Source organism: Anguilla anguilla, chromosome 13, assembly GCF_013347855.1.
Source record: "Anguilla anguilla isolate fAngAng1 chromosome 13, fAngAng1.pri, whole genome shotgun sequence".
Classification (NCBI taxonomy): domain Eukaryota; kingdom Metazoa; phylum Chordata; class Actinopteri; order Anguilliformes; family Anguillidae; genus Anguilla; species Anguilla anguilla.
In genome coordinates this window covers 9,480,987-9,503,967 of record NC_049213.1, presented here as the reverse complement: position 1 = coordinate 9,503,967, position 22,981 = coordinate 9,480,987, and the positions used below count along the sequence as shown (strand labels likewise).

At 42.2% G+C, this 22,981-nt stretch overlaps 1 protein-coding gene across 2 annotated transcripts in view; it reads right to left on the bottom strand.

The window, feature by feature from the left end:
- Positions 1 to 22,981, bottom strand: part of LOC118210663 (cadherin-22-like) — a 247,014-nt gene that overhangs the window by 78,004 nt on the left and 146,029 nt on the right. For both annotated transcript variants that reach the window (XM_035387024.1, XM_035387023.1), the window contains exons 5-8: positions 8,803 to 8,922; positions 4,454 to 4,621; positions 2,123 to 2,310; positions 216 to 472 (exon numbers count right to left, since the gene is read on the bottom strand). In XM_035387024.1, coding sequence (XP_035242915.1) covers positions 216 to 472; positions 2,123 to 2,310; positions 4,454 to 4,621; positions 8,803 to 8,922 — 733 coding nt within the window. The remainder of the gene's footprint in view (positions 1 to 215; positions 473 to 2,122; positions 2,311 to 4,453; positions 4,622 to 8,802; positions 8,923 to 22,981) is intronic.

Genomic DNA, 22,981 nt, shown 5'->3' with positions numbered 1-22,981 from the left:
GGCATATTCCAGGGAAGACATGGAACTGAATATATCAATGAAGGAATCCTGGCATTATGTAACAGGGTCAAAAGTGACATTACACAAATCCCGTATTGAATTCAAATCTAGCATCGACCTTTTAGATGACCCCCCTCCCTGCAATGACCTTGCCTTGTATGGCACCTTCTTTCATGTATCTGCTTTAGTGAGACCTTCTGCAGTGACGTCCATACCTGACGGGAGCGTTCTCCATGTCGGGGTCCATCGCCGTGACGATGCCCACCAGCGCGCCCAGTCGGGCGTCCTCCTGCACCTCCATTATGGCCCCCTCCGGTGGGCGGAACACGGGCGGCTCGTCCGTGTCCGTCACGGTGACCCGCACGATGGTCTGGTCGCGGAAGGAGCCCAGGTCCACGAAGCGGGGGTCCACGTGCTTGTTGACGGCCTCCACCACCACGTTGTGGGTGCGCTTGTTCTCGTAGTCTAAGGGCTGATGGGGAGAACGGGTTAAGGGCACGGCAGGGCTCCACCGCTAGCCTCTCGAGCACAACGTCGAAGCCCGAGGCTTGAGAAGAGAACGCTAACATTCGAGACGAGCTGCACCTGTTCTGGACCCATGCTGGAGCTTTGGCACTTTTCAGAACATGAGCCAAACTGGGTGAGACCAGATCTAGAGAAGGCCTCATTTCATTTCTGGTGCTGGTGTGATGACAATCAAGCTGGGAGATAATTATGTCAGCAATGGTGACTCTGCAGGGCCCTGTTTCACGAAGCCGGATTACGGAGTTAGCTGGATAAATGTAAAACCCAAAACCCTTCCAAATCTGGAACATGGACTGAAGTAAAAAGAGCTGTTCCGGGTTTTACCCAGTGCGGTTATCCAGCCAGCTCAGTAATCCTGCTTTGTGAAACACCCCCCAGGACGTGCCAGCAATCCATTGAGCAGTTAAATGTAGGCAGCCCAGTCAGCAAATAAATGCAGAAAACAAAACTGTTTAACCAATGATACCATGGCAAAGAGGAAACATGGAACATGAGACCCTTTGCCAATTATTCAAATCAGGCCATTTTTTAAACCATGCCAATATTAATCCCAGACTAATCTTTGACGTTAATTGATAATTTATTGTGTGAGGTTAGACTATATTTACATAAGTTTGTACACAGCCTAAATTCATCGACGCTGCATGTATGTGTTGCCAAAGGTGTTTTTTTTTTTTGTTTGTTTTTTTTTTAAATACAACACGAGCATCAGAAATAAAATCCTCGTAGGCCGTCAAGCTTGAATCCCCACAAACAGCCACTGGTACATGGTGGTATTTGGTATTTGGCTCTGGGTCGCTAGAGGCTAACAGTGTAATGCAAAACCAACTCACGCCGTGCCCTCCAGCCTTGGCTCCAACATGGCCAAGCTCAAATGTGCCAGTGGATAAAGGGATATAAGAGAGGGGCAGAGTTGCCACTGGAACGCAACCTCAAAGTCTAAGGCTCGAGAACGCATTGAGAGAAAGGTCCAGCTCCATCGCCGGCGTCTCAAAAGGGAAGGGAGCTGCCTCCGAAGGAAAGTTTAACGGATTGTGAATGCCGCTTTTTTTCTTCACAAGCACAATTTGGAGAAATAATTGGGTGACCGCAGAAGCCCTGTGCTGAGAAATCAGAAAATGTGTTGATCAAATCTCGCCACCGGTGGATAATAATTACTCTTGAATGCAATGTATTCAATCAGATAGAATCTAATAAAAAAGTAACCCACAAAACAGTGTTAAAACTAAAAAAAAGGTTTATTATTTTACACTCGTGTTTATTTGTAAGTCAAGGCAAAGACAAGAACAAATGATTGAGCGGAGGCCTTTAAACTGTAGCTTAGATTTACCACCAAAACCGCTTAACCTTTGTGCAACTCTCCCAAAAATCGCATTTCTTCCACTCCTTTCTCCAGTCTGAGTGAGTGTATGTGTGTGTGTGTGTGGGTGTGGGTGTTTGTATGTGTGTGAGAGAGTGATACAGAGACAGAGGGAGACAGAAAGAGAGAGGGACGAGAGAGAGAGAGGGAGAGAGAGGGAGAAAGGGAGAAAGAGGGAGAGGGAAAAAGAGAGAGAGAGAGAGAGAGAAAGCGGGATAGACGGAGAGGCAGATGCACCTTTCGGATGGTGATGATGGCCTCCTGGGTGTCCCCGTCGGTGGACACGCGGAACAGCTCTCCGCCCTCCTCGTCTTTAATCAGGTAGCTCATGTCCGTGTTCTCCCCCATGTCAGCGTCCGTGGCCATCACCCGCCCCACCGGCGTCCCCACGGCAGCCCCCTCCGAAACCGAGAACTGGTACATCTCTGCCGGAGGGGGCGGAGAGACAAACGCACTCAGGTGCTGGTCAGCACGGCCTGCTGTCCTACAGACCTGTCTTCTCTTTATCACCGCTATGATTTGATGTTTTTGCAAATGTCAAAATACACTCACAAGGCTTTGTATCCACTTGCTTGACGTCTTGAAAACTTATGTTTTTACACTCCATACAATACATAAATTTGCAACCCTCCTCAGAATTATACCTACTCCATAAACAAAGCAGCTACGCACAAACACAAGGTGATACCAATAGCATGAAACTGGGCCCTGTTTCACAGATTTCATGATGGATGCTTTTCAAGGTCAAAACTGTACTTTAAATAACTATCCGTACAGTACAATATGATCCATTGCTGTTACAATACACACACACACTAAGGGATGGGTCTTAGAGATATCAATATCTACATGTACATACTTATATTTGCCTGAACTGTGAGTGTCTCCTATGTCCCTGTTATGCAATGTATGCTCCACAGCTAAGGGAAAAAAATAATGCTTTACAATCGGGCTCTGAAAAAAGCCTGTGGTCGAAAACAGCGGAGTCTGTCTGTTCTGAACGCAAAGCAAAATCTAGCAAGCAGGAACGCTAGACAGTTTTAATATCAAAAGGTGAGAGTATTTATTGTTGAAAAAAACCGATATGCTGACCCGCCCCTTCTATGTGACCGTAAAGTTCATAAAAGATTCATGGAAGTAGATCATTTTTATTTCTATATTACCTTATTAACTTTGCTTAACAGAAACGCCATTGTTTGCACTTGCTATATTGGAGATTGATATACCTTTTTTTGTGGGGGTAATTCGGAATGTGCTGACTCAACAGTAGCGACTGCTAACATTCAGGAAGCCGAAGAGAACCAATAGGAGTTGCACAAAGACCGTTTGCGCTACACGCATGCATGTAAATTATATAAACGCCATATCGCTCTTTCAGAAAATGTCACATCTCAGCTGATTTGTTCTCGCATTTGTTAACATAATTTGCGCGCCTGAGTTGGTAAACAAATACTACAGCATACAAAATACTACAGAAGAAAAAGAGACCAAAAGACCAATGTGAAAAAAGATCTCCCTGCATAATTATTTTGTGTATTGTGGATTTTGTCTGCCCCTCAACTTATTTCTTTTTTTTTTTACTTGAGCCTGAGCTGATTTTTTTTTTTTTCTTTTTTTTTTTTTCTTCAAACAAACCTGCAGAAACATCTCTTCAGTATTGTCAGTATCCTTGGCAACTGTTCTTTTGATAACAGTTCTACACAATCCGGAGAAGCAGCATCCATATTTCAGGCCTTCATATACAACACGATTTTCCTTGGGGTTCACATGCTGAACACGTTGTTTCTTGTAACATGTGATCTCCTTTTTTTGAGCACTTAAAATATGAATTCGAAAAACAAATGTTTTTCCAATACTCTGGGCTTTGAAGATGTGGTTTTGACGAACCGAACAAAAAACGACATTAAGAAACTTGTGTGAGGCGGAGAAGGGGCTAGAAAAAATAAAAATAAAACAAAAGGAAAGGAAGAATAGAAGTGATGCGGCTGAGTCATGAATCCTTTATTCATGAAAGAGATGCCACATCTCAGAGCTGTAATTTAAATGCTTCTAGCACAGAGAACGGAAGGGAAAAATATTCCGTTAACATCAAATAGACCCGATCTTTCCGGGAGCTTAGGTCATCCCTGATCTACAATGTGATAAGAGAACTTTGGGTAATTTACCTCCCAGAGTATTTATCCATTTTTGTGTCAAGCTGTAGACCTCCTCATTCGCAAACACTCAATTCAAATTCATTGTCAATCTGACATTCTCTGTGGATTGTTACTACAAGTAGTAATGAATTTTGTGTCTGTGATTGTTTGATATTCTATGGTATATTTGTAACTGAGCTAGCATTTTCACTAGTCAAATAAGTCTCCAAGACTGTCCCAGGAACTCAGTCAATGGTCAATTTTAGCATTAGAGAACTGAACTCACCATTTATGAAACATCTTAAACTCAATTTCCCAGTGTACACATTCCTGAACTGCACTGAAGGAATGTGCATTTTGCTACATGTCAACTTAAAGGTCACCCGGCTCTTCTGATGACATTGTTCTTTGCCCCTCTCTCCGAATGACTCACTCTGTGGGAACCGAGGCGGACTGTCGTTGACGTCCGTGATCACGATGGTCACCGTGGTGGAGCCGGAGAGGCCGCCCATTTGGCCTGCCATGTCCGTCGCCTTGACGACAAGCTCGTAGCGATCCTGGGTCTCCCGGTCCAGATCGGCCACCGCTGTCAGAATCACGCCTGGAGACGAGACGGACGGAAAGGTCACATGGTTTCGCTCACGCATGCATGGACACCCTCGCGGTGCCAGAGGGCGGAGCCTAGCCTTAAATGATCAATCTCCGAAGCCTCCAAAAAGGCTAACTGAAAATCATATTTATAGAATAGATGGAAACAAGGAAACGGCCGAATTGATTGCCGTTGAAAATGGAAAGAACATGTTTCATTTCAGGCCAGATGGCTGTTCGGCAAGGAGGAATACATTTTCTACAGAGTGTCATTGTAGGTCCGAGTTATTTATTCGTTTTTTTCTTTACAGAAAATTAAATCTATTTTTTCATAAAATAATTCAAAACACTGTGGCTTAGAGTCAATCAATATTTGACCACAACTCTGACCCAGAATGAAATACAAGTATTAGCATTTCTATGATAAGTACAGTAATAATGAAAATGTAAGTGTCTTTAGTGACAAAGGCACATACATTTGCTCTTGAGTCAAGGTTAAGGAGACATGCATGCTTACATACAGTAGACCCTTACGCCTTGTATGATAAAGACAGTTATTATTTACTCATATACTTTTCTGGAAAAACCAGAAAAAAAATTATTGAGTGAGATAATGTACAATGGCCAGGTCATTTGTTTCAAAATAAGTCTGACATGTTGATGTGACCTTGACAGGAAGTGGAGGTGTTTTACTAACCCTGAAGAGACATATTTGTAAACTACACTACTGTCAAGCTTATTGTACTTTACCACCCTTATACCATGGCTGTGTGCCAAAGAAATTAACTGCCACATAATGTTTGATTTTATTATGCATGTTTATACATTTCTAGCTTCTGTCATAAGAATAGTTCCAACAAACAGTGAGGGCTTTTAGTATGCTAGCAGCCACAAGCAAGCTAGGTCACAATCATTCATTTTGAACAGTTCATGCTATTTACAAAAATTAAATTAGCCGTTTCCTTTTCATGTGAAGTTTGTCATGTTCAACAAAACCAGCTCTAGGATCTGGGTGGCCCTAAACAAGACGCAACCAGGGATAACTAACCCCAGACCTTTCCGGAATTAACGGTAGACCAGGGGGTATGGGAGATTTGTCGCGAACCAGGGAAGCAACGCAAGAACAATTGCACCGAAACAGATATCCGTACCCTCGGAATACTGCGAAGCTAAAGTGTCCTTCAGCAAAATGAAAAACATCTAAAACCTGAAGTGTGGGGCCAATTCCTGCTTGTGGCCCTAAATGACCGCATAGACCCTTTATGCCAGCAGCTGGCTCTGATGTTTAAAGGCGTTTTAGACGCAGCATGGTGAGTTTTTTTTTTAAATTTTCCCTACCTTCTCTCTCAGCTGTTTTTTCCAAATATCGGCAAGTTAAAGCTAATGTTAGATACTAACGCAAGACAACCGCAACCAAACAGTCTAATTGGCTATACAGAGTGCAGCGGATATAATGAGGGGTGAGCAGAATTTAGTATCCAGCAAAGCCATGGGAGAAAGTAAGATAATAATCAGTACAATCTTCAGAAAGTGTTCGTGTTTTTTTCCACATGCTTTGTTGTCCACAAAACTAATTTACATTTCTGCCGAGACCCACAATTACCGGCCATCTATTAGGCGTTCTATATGTGGGTGTCTTGATCCCAGTAATTCACTTAATAATTTGATAAGATTAGCCGTGGTCACCTTAACCATTAGCACAGGGAGCAGACACACAGCATTAGCAGTGTAGCAATGGCATTACATGGTTTCGGATGTCTGGGTGACTTCCATCCTCGTGACAGTGAATTTCACGGTCCCCCTTCAGCCACACACTCTTACGCACAATCACGGTTCAACTTCACCGCCAAACCGCACGGTAATGCAACGCAGCAGATCATGGGTCAGTCTCACCGCTTAACCAAATGGTCCCACCGCTCAGCAGATCACGGTTCAACTTCACCGCCCAAACCAAACAGTCACGCCGCTCAGGAGACAACAGGAAGTTTACAGAAGCAACATGCGAATGTGTGACATGTCACAGGAGGCCACGCCGGCTGAATCGTCTCCGCCAGCCCGAGGTGGCAGATTTACTCCGACCGGCCGAGCGCGAAAAAAAATAAATAAATAACCGCGGCGGAGGTGACGGAAAGCTCCCCCGCAATTTGTGTGATTATGCGAGGCGCTCAGGACTTAAAAACCGCCACGCCGGCCGATAACTTATTTTTGTTCTAGCGGCGCCGGGAAAAAAAAAAAAAAAAAAAGCCCGCAATAAAACACGGGCTTATTCTCCTGTCAGATGGTGACAAAGCTGGAGAAAAATATGGTGGCGTTCCCCGTTGAGATGTCGCCTTCATACTCCATTTCATCCCGCTTTGATGTCTCTGTTCCCGGCGCCGGGCCCATTGCGCGCGCTAGATTTACAGCGCAGCTGCAAAAATCATATTCGCCGATCCGCCTCGCAGATCCGAGGATATCATTTACCTAATTTACGGCCGTCGTAGCGGTTTCGCGTCCTGTAATTGGTCGAAAAACCCAGCCAGCCCGCAGACCCGGCTCTCCTCGGCCAATGCGCAACGCGGCCGGCTCGAGGTTTCGCGGTGGGAGAAACCGTAAAAAAAAAATTATGTTTTATCACGAACATTCAAACCGCTCTAAAACAAAAGTAAACATGAGCCTTTATAACAGTTAGCCTTTCCTGGGCTGATGAAACTTCTACACCATAGGATACCGTTCAGGTAGCGTGTAGGGTAGCATTTAGGCTAGCGTTTAGGGTGGGGTAAATTTGCCGCACGCTGCAGTCCCCCAGGAACGCATCCGAGGTCCCAGGAGAGAGGGACCGTGACAGCTGGAGATGACCAAACAAAACAGACTAAATGCGGTTCATGTGAGAGAAAGGGGGTGTGGGACAGAAGGAGAGGGGGGAGAGAGAAAGAGATAGGGAGAATGGGAGAGAGAGAGAGACTTTCTTCTTCTTTTTTGAAAGAAATAACTAATCCATTGTCTAGCATTCATTGTATTTAGTTGTATCTTGTAACTACTGCTTTGGCAACACAAGTGCCTATATCTGTCATGCCAATAAAGCACTTTGAAATTGAAATTGAGAGAGAGAGAGAGAGACAAAGAGGGAGAGAGGGAGACAGATAGATAGAGAGAGAGAGGGGGAGACAAAGAGGGAGAGAGGGAGACAGATAGATAGAGAGAGAGAGGGGGAGACAAAGAGGGAGAGAGGGAGGGAGATAGAGAGAGAATGAGGGAGAGAGAGAGAGAATGAGGGAGAGAGAGACAGAGAGAGAAAGAGGTAGAGAGCTACTGGAAGCAGAAGCTGATCCGAGAAGTGCACAGCTGCCCGTCTCTCGTCGGTAACCTTTCCCAGATTGGCCTGTTCCACCAGGCCCCGGGAGCCGAGAGCCAGAGGATGGGCCGGACGGGGGCTTCTGTGAGTCAGGGTCATTCATCATTCCGGCACCGCGGTCAACCAAATCAAACCGAGGAGACCGAAAAAAGAAATCATTAAAAGTTTAGCCCCTTTCCCCCCAGGGCCTACTTTGCAGGCTACAGAGTCTGCTCTGTGTCTCAAAGATCCCATTGTTCTCCAATGAAATTACGCTCGGCGGGGACCGGTGTGTGTAAACGAGGCGGACTGCCGTGCATTAGCACGCTGCCTGCGAGGGTGCCCGAGGAAAGGCCGCACGCGGGCTAAAAGGGGAAATTAAATCACGGCGCGATATATAAAGCCTTATTTTGACGGTGCAAAACAAGCCAGCATCAACTGCAACTGCTAACGATTAGCAAAAAATATTGATATTTTGGAATGGCACGAGAAATGAACACCACACAAAATCCTTTGAAGGCAAAATACATAATCATGATATATTTATTACACCACTGCGTTTTATGCGATACTTTCAAAGCTAAAAATAAATATATTGGTAAACACATGGACATTTCAGTGCGATTATAGTCAGATGTGTTGCTTCATCGGGTAGGTAACTACACGTAATTTCATGAATGTGTATGTCTAATATGCGAGTGTGTGTGTTTAGTATTTGTGTGTATGAGCGTGTGTGTGTGTGTGTGTGCGTGTGTGCGTGTGTCTAGTGTGTGTGAGACGTAGTACTGAAGGTCAAACGAGCGTAACAACGCAGTAAAGGCAAGAGCATCAGCGCATTGCTCTGAAGTGTTTGTGGTTTCATGTTCGCAGGCAGGACTTACCAGTCTGGTTGTCCACAGTGAAGAACTTCTCCCCTTCCAGGACACTGTACACCACCCGGGCACTGCTGCCGTACGTGGGGTCATCTGCGTCCGAGGCCGTGACTTTCATGACCGACGTGCCTGCAACGACAACCCGGCCACATCTCTGAGCACGGTCCCCACCAGAATAACCGCAGCAAACCAGACCTCGCTGCAGGAATGGAGAAACCTGATTCTGCAGGCTTGTGTGGACTGCTGGGTTTTATTTACACATGGCTTGACTAAAGTGTGCTTGTTTTGTTTATTCTGTGTTTAATTATGCATCGCGTTTGTCCAAATGTACTGCACTATAAATATGTCTTTTCTATAGTTATGTGATCGTTGTGTGTGTGCACATGGGCGTGTGTGTGTGTGTACGTGAGGAATTTCTGAAAAAGAAAACAACCAGGTTTCAAGCTCCTCCCTACAAAATTGTTTAACAAACAAAGGAGTAATAAAAATAAGAGCGGTGTAACAATTCTACCAATCTTTTGGCAGCAGCCCTTTCTCAAAACAACGTTCCGTGCCAATGTAACTTGTTATGAATGTAAATTGTTATGTCCCCATAAAAATAAAAATAAATAAACAGAGAAGACTGAAAGCCAGCATACGTAAGCTCTCGAGAGTACTGTAGGCTCAAATCCCAAATGGGGCATTGTCAGGTATGTAGCCTGCATTGTTTCACGGAAAATAGCTTCAGCTACATTTTAGCGAAGGCTAAAAAGCATTCTAATGAAATTGATACAAATAATAATTATGGTCAACATTATAATCCAGGACTACCAATATACGTGGATTCTGAAAAAATAAATGTTATTCTCAAAATGCGTTTACAGGTTACTTAACAAAACAAATATGCGGCAACATTATTTTCAATGTAATAGACACAGATGCTTCATCTCCAATGGAGTGGGAAAAAAAAAACTTTGTGGACAGGGACAGAACAGCACACATGCCGTTGTCAATGATTGCAGCAAATTATCTTTGGTTAATCCAAAGCAATTAATTTGTTTTCTTTGAGCGAATTAAGATGTCGATTTGATTTGTCACTTCATTCCAACTGCGCCGGGGACAAGTGCGCAGAAAGTACACTCTCTATTTCCAGACGAAATAAACACACATACGGTTTAGACAGTCAAACGCTTTTTTTGTTATGAGCAATTTCTTCCCTCCGCTGCTTCAGTCAGAGTTATGGCGAAGCCAGCAGTCTGCGAGGCTTAATGGACCGAGGCGCTCGGGGGGGGGGGGGGGGGGGGGGGGTGGGCGTCGCCCACAAACCCCTCTCCGCAAAACCCACAAACCCCTCTCCGCGAAAAACACGAAGAGCAACACCTTGTTTGAGGACAGGATTTTGCGGCGACAAAGGCACTCAAGGGCAGAGGCAGCTTCCCTTCCCGGCCAGGCCAGGCGATGACAGGTAATTACGGACAGCTGGTGCTGTCCAAAAAAAGGTCACAGCTGTGGCCTTCCGAAGAGACCCGTCATGCTACTGTCCGGCCTCATAACGACGGCGAGGTAATTACGCTAATTAGAAGGACGTGTCAGAATACTGTTTGTTTCTTGTCACGGCTAGGGCTCCCAAGGGGCAGAGGGAGGGGGGGGGGAGGCTCCATCATTAATGCTAATGCTACACTTTAGTCCATCTTCTCTGATGAGTGATGTGTCCTTCTTCTCACTCCCTCTTTAAATACATGCCCCCTCCCTCCATTTTGCACACTCGACACGCACGGTGCTCTGTCTGTGCTCTCCATAGGCAAATTAAGACCGTTTTTTAAAGACCTTTGATGCTTCTACAAATTTTTCTTGCATCTTGCTCATCATACAAAACAAATAAGTCAGGTCACTATGCTATAAAGAGAGAATCTCAACGTGAAAATTCCTTTTGATAAACAATACTGACAGATGTTCCTGTTTAATAATAGCCATCCTCTTTTGTCATGCAAACGTATCCCCCAGTTGAAATACAGAAATGGCTCCACTCTGTGAAGAGATAGACAAAAGGAATTCCCAAGAGGCCCGAAATCGACAAATGCTCACGGGGATGAAACAATGCCCAGTCAATAGACATTACGTTACACCTGCTTACAAATATACATCGAAGGGAGAGGCCACACAAATTGATTATTCAACCGAAAAAAAAAATCTGATTCCTGGTCTTAACTGCCCCTGGAGTATTTAATGGCTGCACGAACGCTCGCATATTGAACTTCGCGTTTGTTCCGAGCCAGTGACATGGCTAAAAGGCAACTTGACGGCGTGAATGCTAATGTTCACCTTCGTCATAATGCTACCTGCACAATGCTCCTTGATTTCTGCCATTAATTACCCTCTCGTCTCTCTCCACAGAAGCAGACATACACGGGCCCTGCTTCTGCAGCACGGTTGTTTACGCTGCCTTTATGTTGCTTATCGGTGCAGGAAGGCAGAAATGCAGTAGCAATAATGCAGCTTTCTTCTAGTCCATGTAAGTGCAGTTTACAGTGTGCGAGGATGACTTAAAATATGCCATGTTGGTGAATCCTGATGACAATGGTATTTTCAACCTGAAGCGAGAAGATTTATGCCCCCAAAGATTCCACCGGGATTTCTTCAGAGAAAAGCTGCTGGTTAACTTTTGGCATTTTCTAGCATTTTTGATTAATTTTTAATTGAGCACAAAAACAGAAATCTAACATTTATTCACATAAACACTACAGCTGTTGCGCTGGTGTATTTTGAACATCAGACATAATTATGAAGACTGGGAATTTGTGGACGACAAATGGTGGGAGAGTGAATCACAACTTAATCAGTAAAATAACAACAGTGACAACAAAAATAACAACAGTATCTGATCATTTGCAAAGTGAAGTTGGCTAATATCATTCGCTATTGTATTTATTTATTATAAATCTAACTATAGCTACTGTTTTAGAGCTAAAAACATGTCTTCTGGAACATCCACTTGTGCATGTGCATAAGCTTTTTTCCATTTTGTCCCAAAAATAATTTAAAAAATGCAGAGAATATATATTGTTGACTATTGTCCCACCAATATACTTAAGGTTTCAAAGGGGAACATATATTTATGTAGTTCTGTGAAAATGGACTGGCAGGAAATCCTTTCCAGCAGATTAGAGTGCCACCACATCTAGGTAGGTCATTCCGTCCAAAACCGACTGTACAAGTGAAAATCGAATTTGCTACTCTCTACTTTTTTCTCTAAACTCCCAGTCCATCATTACATACAGTGAGAGTAAATAGCAAGAGACCAGAGAAATAAGTATTCTATATTTTACAGTCTACAGTTTTTGGCTTTTTTGTTTTTGGAAGTTCTTGGAATTTTGTTGAGCGAATGCATTAAGTCATTCAACTGTAAGTATGTATGTACTGTATACATGTGCTGTACAATCTACTTGGAAGGATTTTAAATCAGCCCAACATACTGTTTTAATACAATACGTGAAGAGGCATTATCCCTATAGTCCATAAAGAGACACAAAGCCCAAGACAAACAGATGTTTACTGATTGTTTTCTTACTTCTAGTGGGAATGAAAAAGACTAAATCCCCTATCCTCAAACTTGTGTGGACTAGTCTGCATCAATGATCACTAGAGGTCACTTAATGACTACACCTATGCATCTTGAAAACAAAAAGGATACATTACACAGTTTTTGTTTCTATCTAGAGAGAGGCTTAACCATCCCACACACCTAAACTCTGCTAACAAAAGTTTGTCCTTTTTTATAGGATTTCTTATCTTAATTTTTCCAAGGTAATAATCAGCCGGAACCTCAGCAGTTTGCGGGGCTTGGATATGCTCAGGGTGAACGCACCATATAAATGCAAATGCTACTTTATTGCATTCATATTAAAAAGGAAGTGAGTGTCGGAGCGCCCATCCTTCATAATGCTCTGCCTGGAGTTTCATAAGCAATCCTTAGTTACCGGTCGGCCGGTGCGCTTATGCCTTTAGGTACCGCTCAGATTTTAGCTGTTGTGACGGGTTATTGGGGTGACAATAAAACTTCAAAAAGACCTTCATTTTACAGTCTTCCAGAGAGTGCTGCACAACTGAACGTAACCAATAAAAGATGTCTGACAGTGAGAGCGTTAAGAAGAGTCTTGGGATGCAGATACGTATTGTGTGACAAATATCTTCTTATTGAAAGTTACAACTCATTTTTCCGTCATCTGTGTTTACTAAAGATTAAAACAGCCCAATTTAAAATCACAATCGCTCATCCAAACCTTACGGTAGACAGAGCCAGATGAAAATTAAATAAAATGGCATCATATATCCACGTGCAGACCTGGGTCAAATATGTATTTGTTTTGGATTCAAATACTTTTCTGTGCTTTATTGATCTTGCCTGGTGTAATTGAGCCTGCCAATATGGCCAGAAGGCAGGGTTTGCACTTTTTGAGAGTAATGAAATGGTCCCAATACACCGGACAAGATCAATAAAGCGTAGAAAAGTATCTGAATCCGAAATATATATGTATTTGACCGAGGTCTGACCACGTGCAAATTAAATCACAGGAGAACTCAAGAGGTGTGCAGAAGAAGAAATTCTAATCAAATATTTATCATTTTACACCTTGGGCATGCTTCCATTATCTTCATCGTACTGTGGACCACATTCTTCCTCAGCGAAAGTTACTAGTATTGGTTTTTAAACGGCAGCTTATTCTGCAACAGAAAAGTCGAAGTGGTCAGAAAAGCTTATGGAGGCAAAGACGCAGGGGAAATGGGTGTTGGTTGTACACAAATACAGTGAAGCCTGCCTTAGCAGTCACCTTTGCTTGGCGGTCACTGTAGTTGCAAAAAAAAAAAAAAAAGATTTAACAGAGTGTAGAGATATTGGATAAGGTTGAGTTCTGTCAGTAGAACAAGGGCTAGTACAAGTGAAAAGCAGCAAAATGGAAATTTCACACTGATAATAGGAAGTTTTTTTTTTCCCCCTCACACATAGTTTTCATGTCTGGAACAGCTTGTCAGGCCACAGAGTAGAACTCTTAGGGTTGATAAAGACCAGTGTTTGTAATGGTATATGCGATAGGCTTTAACTGAAATATGATTTTCCTCCTGAGAACATGCATTTTGTTAACTGATCATTCAGCTTACAGATGGCCTTGAGATCATGGGATATTTACCGCTTGATTGTGTCTTATATCAATCTCTGTCCACAGGATCTGGCTGACAGCCTGATTTCACAGGGAAGCACCCAGCTAGCAAAGTGATTAAAACTGGCCACTGGGACTGACTTAAGTGATATATAACTATCCAACACATGCAGTAATAATAATCCATGATTGACTCGTTTATGATTAAATGTATGCATTTTCGCACCCAGGGAAAAACTCAAACTAAGTTTACTTGTTTCAGCTCTTGTAAACAGTAGAAATTCACATTTCGTACCTCCAGAAGTAATATAGCTGTTCACATATTAGGTTGACAGTTGGACTTTGGAGATAATTGCCTTGAAGCTGAACTCCATCATTCAGTAAATGTTCTGGTGCCCACAGGCACACATTATCTGATAAACCTGACATGGAATGTGATCAAACCACAAAAGCCCTGGCATTCTGGGGAAATTGCGCAGACCTCATGCCCAATGGTACACACACACACACACACACACACACACACACACACACACACACTAAAATATTGTAAACTCTAAAATACTATAAACCTATTGTTTGTTTCGGCTTTTTAATTTTTCATTGTGCAACATATAGTGCACTTTATGGCATGCAATATTAAATACCCAGCTCTGTCGTTTTTAAACTTCGGACACTTATGGATCGTTACTGCTTGTTTTGTTGCCTAATTCAGCATTTCTCTTTTTTATGATTTCGTCCCACGGTCGGTCATTTACGACAGGCAGCCTTTCGGAATTTACAGCGCCAGTATTTTTTATACGACCGCGGCGGCCACTGAAACGGCAAGGGGGGGGGGGGGTGGTAAAGGGCGCGGTCTGGAAAATGTTAATGAGGAGGGCGAGTCCCAACAGGTACCGAGACAGGGTTGGAAGACGCAAGGGAACGATCAGACGGGGCGAAAACGAGGAAAGGCGGAAGGAGACGGGGGACGAGAGAGGGGCCCGCGGCTGGCGGCCTCACGAAGCGTCCTCCTCTGATCCTGGCCGGCGTCCCCCACCTCCATTACCGCCGGTCATTTAGCGACGCGCGGGGGCGGGGGGCGGGGGGCTCCGCGCATGAATTAAGGGGGTCTGGCTCAGCGCCGCCCGACTGACAGCATCCATTTCTCTGGAAATAGTCATTGCAGATTATTAGTGACTGGCACCGTCATAAAAAATACATTAAAGGAGAACCGCTGGATCGGAGCTGTAAAACTTGCCGGGCTGAGTGGCTGTCCTGGGCCTTCGATTTAGCAATCATTTTGGATGAGATGCTTTGATTGCTTTGAACTGCATGATTTCACAGTGGCTAGGCGCCGCCGTCCCGGGCGAGGGCCGGGGAACGCCGACGCGCATTCATTCCGGACCTTTTCCGCCGCGTCCCGCGAAAGCGTGCCCGTGCTCCGGCGGCACCCGAGGGTCCAGTGAATAAACAGATGGACGCTCACTTCGTTTTTTTTTTTAATCTCAGTTTTGGGTCGGTTTTGCGACGTTCGATAACCGTACGGGCTTCCGAGTTCAGCTGCTGTTCTATGACATGTTTAGCTGATCGTGTCAAGTGACGGGACGGTTTTTTTTCCTTTGACTTTTATAAACGGTTATTTGATTGACGGGCGGGGCTGAAGCGTGATGTGGCCCACAGAGACTGAAAGTGTTTACTGGAGCTTAAACACTTCTGCGGATGTGGTCCTTCAATGTCATTCTCCCTTTTCATTGCATGCATTTTAAAACTGGACCCCACACTTTTTTATGAGAGTGAGAGGAGGCTAAGGGTCAGATAATAATACTAAATTGGACAGTGTATTATTAAAAATGTAATAATTACACTGCCCAATATTCAGGACAGTGTTCAGTGAAATAGGCTACAGTGCCGTGAAAAAGTATTTGCCCCCTTCCCAATTTCCTCGATTATTGCACACTTGTTACACTGAATGGTTTCAGATCTTTTACAAAATGTAATAATTGACAGAGGGAAACTGAGTAAACACAAGACTTAAAAATGCGTTTTGTGTAATGAAAAATGTTAGCAAACACCCCATATCACCAATATTAAGAAGTAATTGACCCCTTAGTTACTCAATCAACCAATTAACCAACATTAATTGACAATTATATTCAGCTGACAGAACACAGCCAGGCTTCATTGCAGCCAGCCCTGTTGAATCCAAACCTCACTCATATTGAACCGTACCATCAGAGTGAAGTAGTCACCACAAAGTTTATACCAGCACACTACCAAAGGAAATTCCAGTAGAGATTAAAAAAAAAAAGTTGGATTAGATCAGTCTGGAAAGGGTTATAAAGCCATTTCTAAGGCCGTGGGACTCCACCGAATCACAGTGAGAGCCATTACCTCCAAATGGAGAACATTTGGAACAGGAGTGAATCTTCCCAGTAGGGGCCGGCCAGCCAAAATGTATCCAAGGGCGCAGAGACAACTCAATCCAGGAAGTCTCAAAAGATCCCAGAAGAACATCCAAAGAACTGCAGGCCTCTCTAGCTTCAACTAAGGCCAGTGTTCATGACTCCACAATAAGAAAGAGACCACTGCTAAACAAGAGAAACATCAATGCTCATCTCACATTTAAAAAAAAAAAAACATCTAGATAACCTCCGCGCCTTTTGTGATAATGTTCTCTGGACAGATGAGTCAAAAACAGAAATTGGGCAACATGCTCTTTATATCTGGCATAAAGCAAAGACAGCATTTCACAGTAAGAACATCATCCCATCAGCGGTGTGATGGTGTGGGGATGCTTTGCTGCCTCGGGAGCTGGGCGACTTGCAATTTTTGAAGGAACCATGAATTTTGCTAGGTACCAGAAAATTCTTAAGGGGAATGTCTAGTCATCTGTCCATGAGCTGAAGCTAAAGAGTAATTGGGTTATGCAGCAAGGCAGTGATCCAAAACACAAAAGCAAATCCACATCCGAATGGCTGAAAAGAAACAAAATTAAAGTTGTGGAGTGGCCTAGTCAGATTCCGGACTTGATCCCAGTAGAGATGCTGTGGCAGGACCTGAAACGAGCAGTTCATGCTTGAAAACCTACCAATTTGTCTGAATTAAAGCAGGTCTGCAAAAAAGAGTGTGTAAAAATTCCTCCAAAAATTATAGTATTCCTTTTGTTGTAGTTGTTGCTGCTAAAGGTGGTGCACCCAGTTATTAGGTTTAAGGGGGAAAATACTTTATGCATGGGTGATATTAATGCCTGATGACTTTTTCATTCAATAAATAAATTTTTTTTTTTTTTTAATGTGTTTTGAGTTCACTGAGGTTCCCTTTGTCTAATATTACATTTTGTCTAAAGATCTGAAACCTTTTTATTGTGACAGATATGCAATAATATAGGAAATCAGGTAAGGGGCAGATACTTTTTAATGTCACTGTATACACTTACTGTTCTACGTCCTTTAGATGCCAAGTTTGTAGCAAGAGTTAGTCTGTTTCAATAGCCGCATAGCGAAAATACATCACCCTGGTAACAGGAAAGCAGTGCTCTAGCTATCTTACAGATGTTACCAGTGTGGCAGTAACAGAGACAATGCCAGATAATTTAGCTAAATATCAGACAATAGCAAGTAAGGTATTATTTGGAAAATTAGAGGCGCAGCAGCACAAAATTTGGAAACAGACCCCAAGCAAGTATGAAAAAAGGGGCTAAAAGAAACATGATATAAATATTCCACAGCCCAAACAAAAATGGAGGGATGCAGAAGTTCCGTGATGCTTCACAATCATTTTGTCAGTATGCAATAAATATACTGCCAACAGGCTGTTAAAGTAGTTATATATTTTCAGTTATTCTAGTCTTTTATTATATTGATCATCCAGTTTAAAATGTTGTCTTGCACAACTCTAAAAACCTAGGCTATATACTGACAGTTAAAATGGTGGTAGTCTAGTTTTAGTTTTAGTAACCATGCAAATGAGAAACAACAATCTCATGCTGATCTCCAAATGCGGCCTGTCTCCAAAAAATTCTGGGGCTTACAGGCGTTTTAAGCTATTAAACATGAGTGGTATTTAGTGATGTTTTACGGCAAGTATATCAATGCAACTTTACACAGTGCTGAATAGTGCTGAGTGCTGAAATTGTTTGCTTTATACTCTTCCTTCCTCCATTGGTCACACACACACACAGTGATATTTTTTTAAGTACCCAATCATTGCTACCCTATCATTGTCAACACAAATTTGATCAAAACTGGTTGGTTAAACAAAGCTAGAGTAAGGAAGTTCAAGTGAATTAAGAAAGCAGATGTTTGCCAGCTTTTAAGTAGACATTGAATGTAAACATTTTTAATAATCTCCACAGTTGTTGCTGCTTGCTAATTACTTTTAAAGGTCACTGTAAAGCCATTTAAAACCTGTTTTCATGTGCTGCTTCACTGTTTTAAAAACTGTTTACATTACCTGACGACTGAATTTATCTTACAGTTGATATAATTAACTGTACAATGAAGAGTTGAAATAAAAACACATTTTTTTTTTGTTTATTTATAGAATTGATATTGTGGTTCTGGAATTAATGTTTCATGTTTCCCTTGTGGGTTCATGCCATGTACAGTATGGCTGTTGTTACAAAGATATTTGTCTACGGTTTTCCAGCTAGCTTGCAAGGTACATTTTAAGGTGGATCCCTGGCAAGTGAGTTATTGAGTGTGCTGGCAGCAACATGAGTGGTTCCTCTTGCTTTTTCCATTCAGCAGCTGTATAAAAAGCATGTTACTTGTGCACCCTTTGTATGGTGATGTGTGTGTGTATATGATCTGGACACCCCATTGTGTGGGTCAGGGTTTAGCCTACACCCCTTATTTTCAGCGAAGGAAAATCGTAATGCTACACAGCATAGCAGATCCTCACTGCAGTGGTCAAGCATTCGGGCCTGTACCATTCCCTTGGTGTACACCACACATGCACTCGGCACGGTTACGGCAAAGGATGATTCATCTGGCCATATCATTTTTTTCCACATCTCTATAGTGCCTACGGTTTTGTACCACTGAACTCTCAAATGTGCATTTGTCTTTGTATGAGGGGTTTATGCACTGCAACCCTACTATAATATCCCTCTCTGTATAGTTGTTCACAGACTGTTCTTGCTGACACAGTCAGATCATGTCTCGCATTGACATACTCAGTCACCTGAGAAAGGGTTGCTCTTCTGTTTTTCCTTGCATATCGCAGTACTACACAACCATCACAATCATCCAATGTGCGCATTCAACCACAATTTCCAACTCTACTGATGTCTTTCCCAAAGATCTAAATGCAGATGACACTTTAGTCACTGTTCCTATTGAAACATTAGCCAGTTGAGCAGTCTTTGTGACTGAAGCTCCTGCCATCCGTGCCCCAATAATGGACCCTCTTTCAAAGTCACTTAGATCATTTCCACTTGCCATCTTTATCCAAAATCGAGGTCAACTGGGCCTGCTCAGCATTTTGATACGTGCCACAGAGCATGATAGGATGTTACTTGCTTAACTGCATCATGCACCTGTATGGAAGCATCTGTGTTTGTTATATTTCTCTAGTCCTTTATTTAGGATGTTCCTTTAATTTAACACCCACCTGTATATGTATACATCACACACACACACACACACACACACACACACATATATCTGTGTATATATATGTGTGTGTGTGTGTGTGTGTGTGTGGGATTTGTATTATGAATAGGTTTGTAATGTATCATCATTCATTAATGAATACATTTTCAAACTTTGTTGTGCAAAAGAGAAAGTTGACTTTAATTTACTACTTTTATCTATCTTTTACCTACACTGTATGTTTACTTGCTTTATTCATAAGTTTAAAATGTGTAGGACTACAACTGAACCCTTGCAGTAGGTAAGCAGAAACTTATAATGAAGCACATGGCAGCATCTGCTATCCTGCCAGGTAAATGTGTTCTTTCTGATCTCATCTGCAAAGTTCAGTGGTTTGTCCTTTATTTTGGTGTCTCCACTGCATTTTTTCATTGCATATAATTGCATATAACAACAACAACAACAACAATAAGAATAATAGTTTTGAATGTGTTTGATGTTTTTTTTTTTTGGTAAAAAAAAGGAAGTTATACTGTACGTATTTTTATTCAAATTCAAAACTGAGTTTTAATAAAAAAACTGTTTTTTAAAAACATTTTTAATCAGATCCATCATTACTGAACAAACTTTAAAGGGCTTTAATGCATCAGAAGTATAACAGATTAGAAGGACATATTGTAAAGAACTGACTGACCAACTCCACTGCTTCAAGCTCTGATCTGATGTCAAAGCATATCAAAAGGGCATAATTGAATGCCATATTCAATCTCTCCATCTTCAGCCACCAACTGCTTGCCTTAATTACACAAAAACAAGTGGAACTCCTTCATAGAAAGTGAAATCAATGATAACTAGAATCATATCAAATCTTTAATAGCTTCCCATCACCAGGAATAACATGTTCTGCCTCTCAAACAAAGAACGTGTCATTTTAATAATTACATTTTCTAAAGGCAATGAATCATCACATGTTTTTTCTGGAATGTTTGCAGTTGTACACTATGCCTAAGTGTCCAGCCCATCCATTTGATATTTCAGTATTTATAATTACTACATTTAATTTCAAATACTTAAACAACTCAACCCCATTGAGTGGTCAATGTTATAGCTGGGCTGATGCTACCTGTACTGTATATGTACCCCAAAATACTGTAATGTACCTAATGAAATAAAGCAAACAATACAAACAGTCATACTTGTACATAATGATGACTTTTGTCAGAATTGTTGTAATAAATTATATGAGAAATGTATGAATAAAATATGTTTGTCTGGGCCAATTTGTTGAAATGATTCTCCAAACAGCTCCACACATGGAAGAGATGACTGATCACATTCACTCAATGGTTGTCAGTATTTTGGGTCTTTGATTTCTATTTAAAATGTTGAATTAATTTTGTCTCAGAGGACACAGAACGAATAAATTTAAATGGAAATTGCAATATCATGCCACAGTTCATGCTCACTTGTTATCTTTACCCAATAACAGACTGTTGAGATTTTAAAATCTAGTAACACGTTCTGATGTTCTTAGTGCAAAATCATTAGCCTTACGTGGGACTGATCATATTCTTGGTTGACTGCATGGAATTGGTTTGAAAGTGACAGATAGAGTCTAAACACCTGGAGCTGATGAAAAGCCGGACTGTTCAATAATCACATCTTAGATCTAGGCCTTCGGGGGTGTTTGTTACATATGACATACTGTATCATACACTGTGGAGAAAATAAGCCAGGAAATGGCTGAGGGTGCAAAGTAAACTAAATACTGGCCGTGTCCTCAGGATTTATGGGCTCTGTCCATTGAATGTGACTGCTGCATAAACGTGCACACACGCGCCTGCAGGCACACACGCACACATACACACACACATAAGCGCACACACACACACACACATACATAAGCACACGCACACATACACACACACATAAGCACACACACACACACACACACACACACACGCGCACACACACATAAGCACACACACACACACGCACACCTACACACGCACACAAACACGCACACACACGCACACACACAGGCACACACACAAACGCACACACATGCACAAACCCACACACGCTCACACACACACATGCGCACACACACACGTGTGTCTGCATTTATGTAGTGGTATAATTCAGTAAATATATACACATACATATGTACACACACACAAAAAATCCTCACATACAGACACACATGAATACAAGCACATAACGCACACACACACTCGCACATACAGAATTAAAGAACAGCAGATGTTTGCCAGCTTTTAAGCAGACATTGAATGTAAACATTTTTAATAATCTCCACAGTTGTTGCTGCTTGCTAATTACTTTTAAAGGTCACCGTAAAGCCATTTAAAACCTGTTTTCATGTGCTGCTTCACTGTTGTAAAAACTGTTTACATTACCTGACGACTGAATTTATCTTACAGTTCATATAATTAACTGTACAATGAAGAGTTTAAATAAAAACACATTTTTTTTTGTTTATTTATAGAATTGATATTGTGGTTCTGGAATTAATGTTTGATTAATGTACATATGTACACACACACAAAAAATCCTCACATACAGACACACATGAATACAAGCACATAACGCACACACACACTCGCACATACAGAATTAAAGAACAATAGAAAAATATTGCTGTATAAACACTGTTAGATTCATTATTATGAAATTATTGTCTCATAAAGGACTTTGTGTACCACAGAAGATTACATCCCTTTCAGCTGATATGCACAAATTCAGACTGATATACTTTTATTTCACAATACTTGTGAAAAAACAATCTCTAACAACCTATGAATGTCCTATTCAACAGCTACTAAATTTACCAGTCCACGTAAACATTTAATAATAAAACATTTTAAAAAGTAAAAAATCTAATCCTAAAGTGACCACTGAATAATTATTTAAACAGGGATAAAAATTAAATAAATAAATTAGTAGGGCAGTGAGAGAAGGGCAAGACCTTGGTGTTTGGTTTGGGGGGTGGGGGGGGGGGGGGGGTTATCCAGTATTTACTGTATCAATACAGTGATGAAGTGGTTTATGCATAGGCCCATTTAATGACTAAACAGTACACTAAAACAGATTCCAGTCGGATTCTGCTCGAGGGGGGGGAGCTGAGGGGGGGTGTAGTTCAGTTACCGCCGGAGGAATCGGGGGGGTCCGCCTCAGCCGGAGACGCCGGAGTGACAGCTATTTAAGCGCCGGCGTCGTAAAGGAGATTTGTGCCCACGCGCGCGGCGTCCACAGCCGCCGAAACGGCGGAGACGCGCTCGGCGCGCCGCCCAACCAGGTCTGACCGGATCGCCGGCAAAAAAAACGCTTTCCCACCCGCCGAAAAATTCCCCGCGCATTATGGGCCATTTAGTCGAGGCATAAAAGCCGAGGTGTTTTCACTTGAAAAGTTATTCCTTCGCCGGATGGGCCGTCATTCATTTTTCAGTGCCGCACATA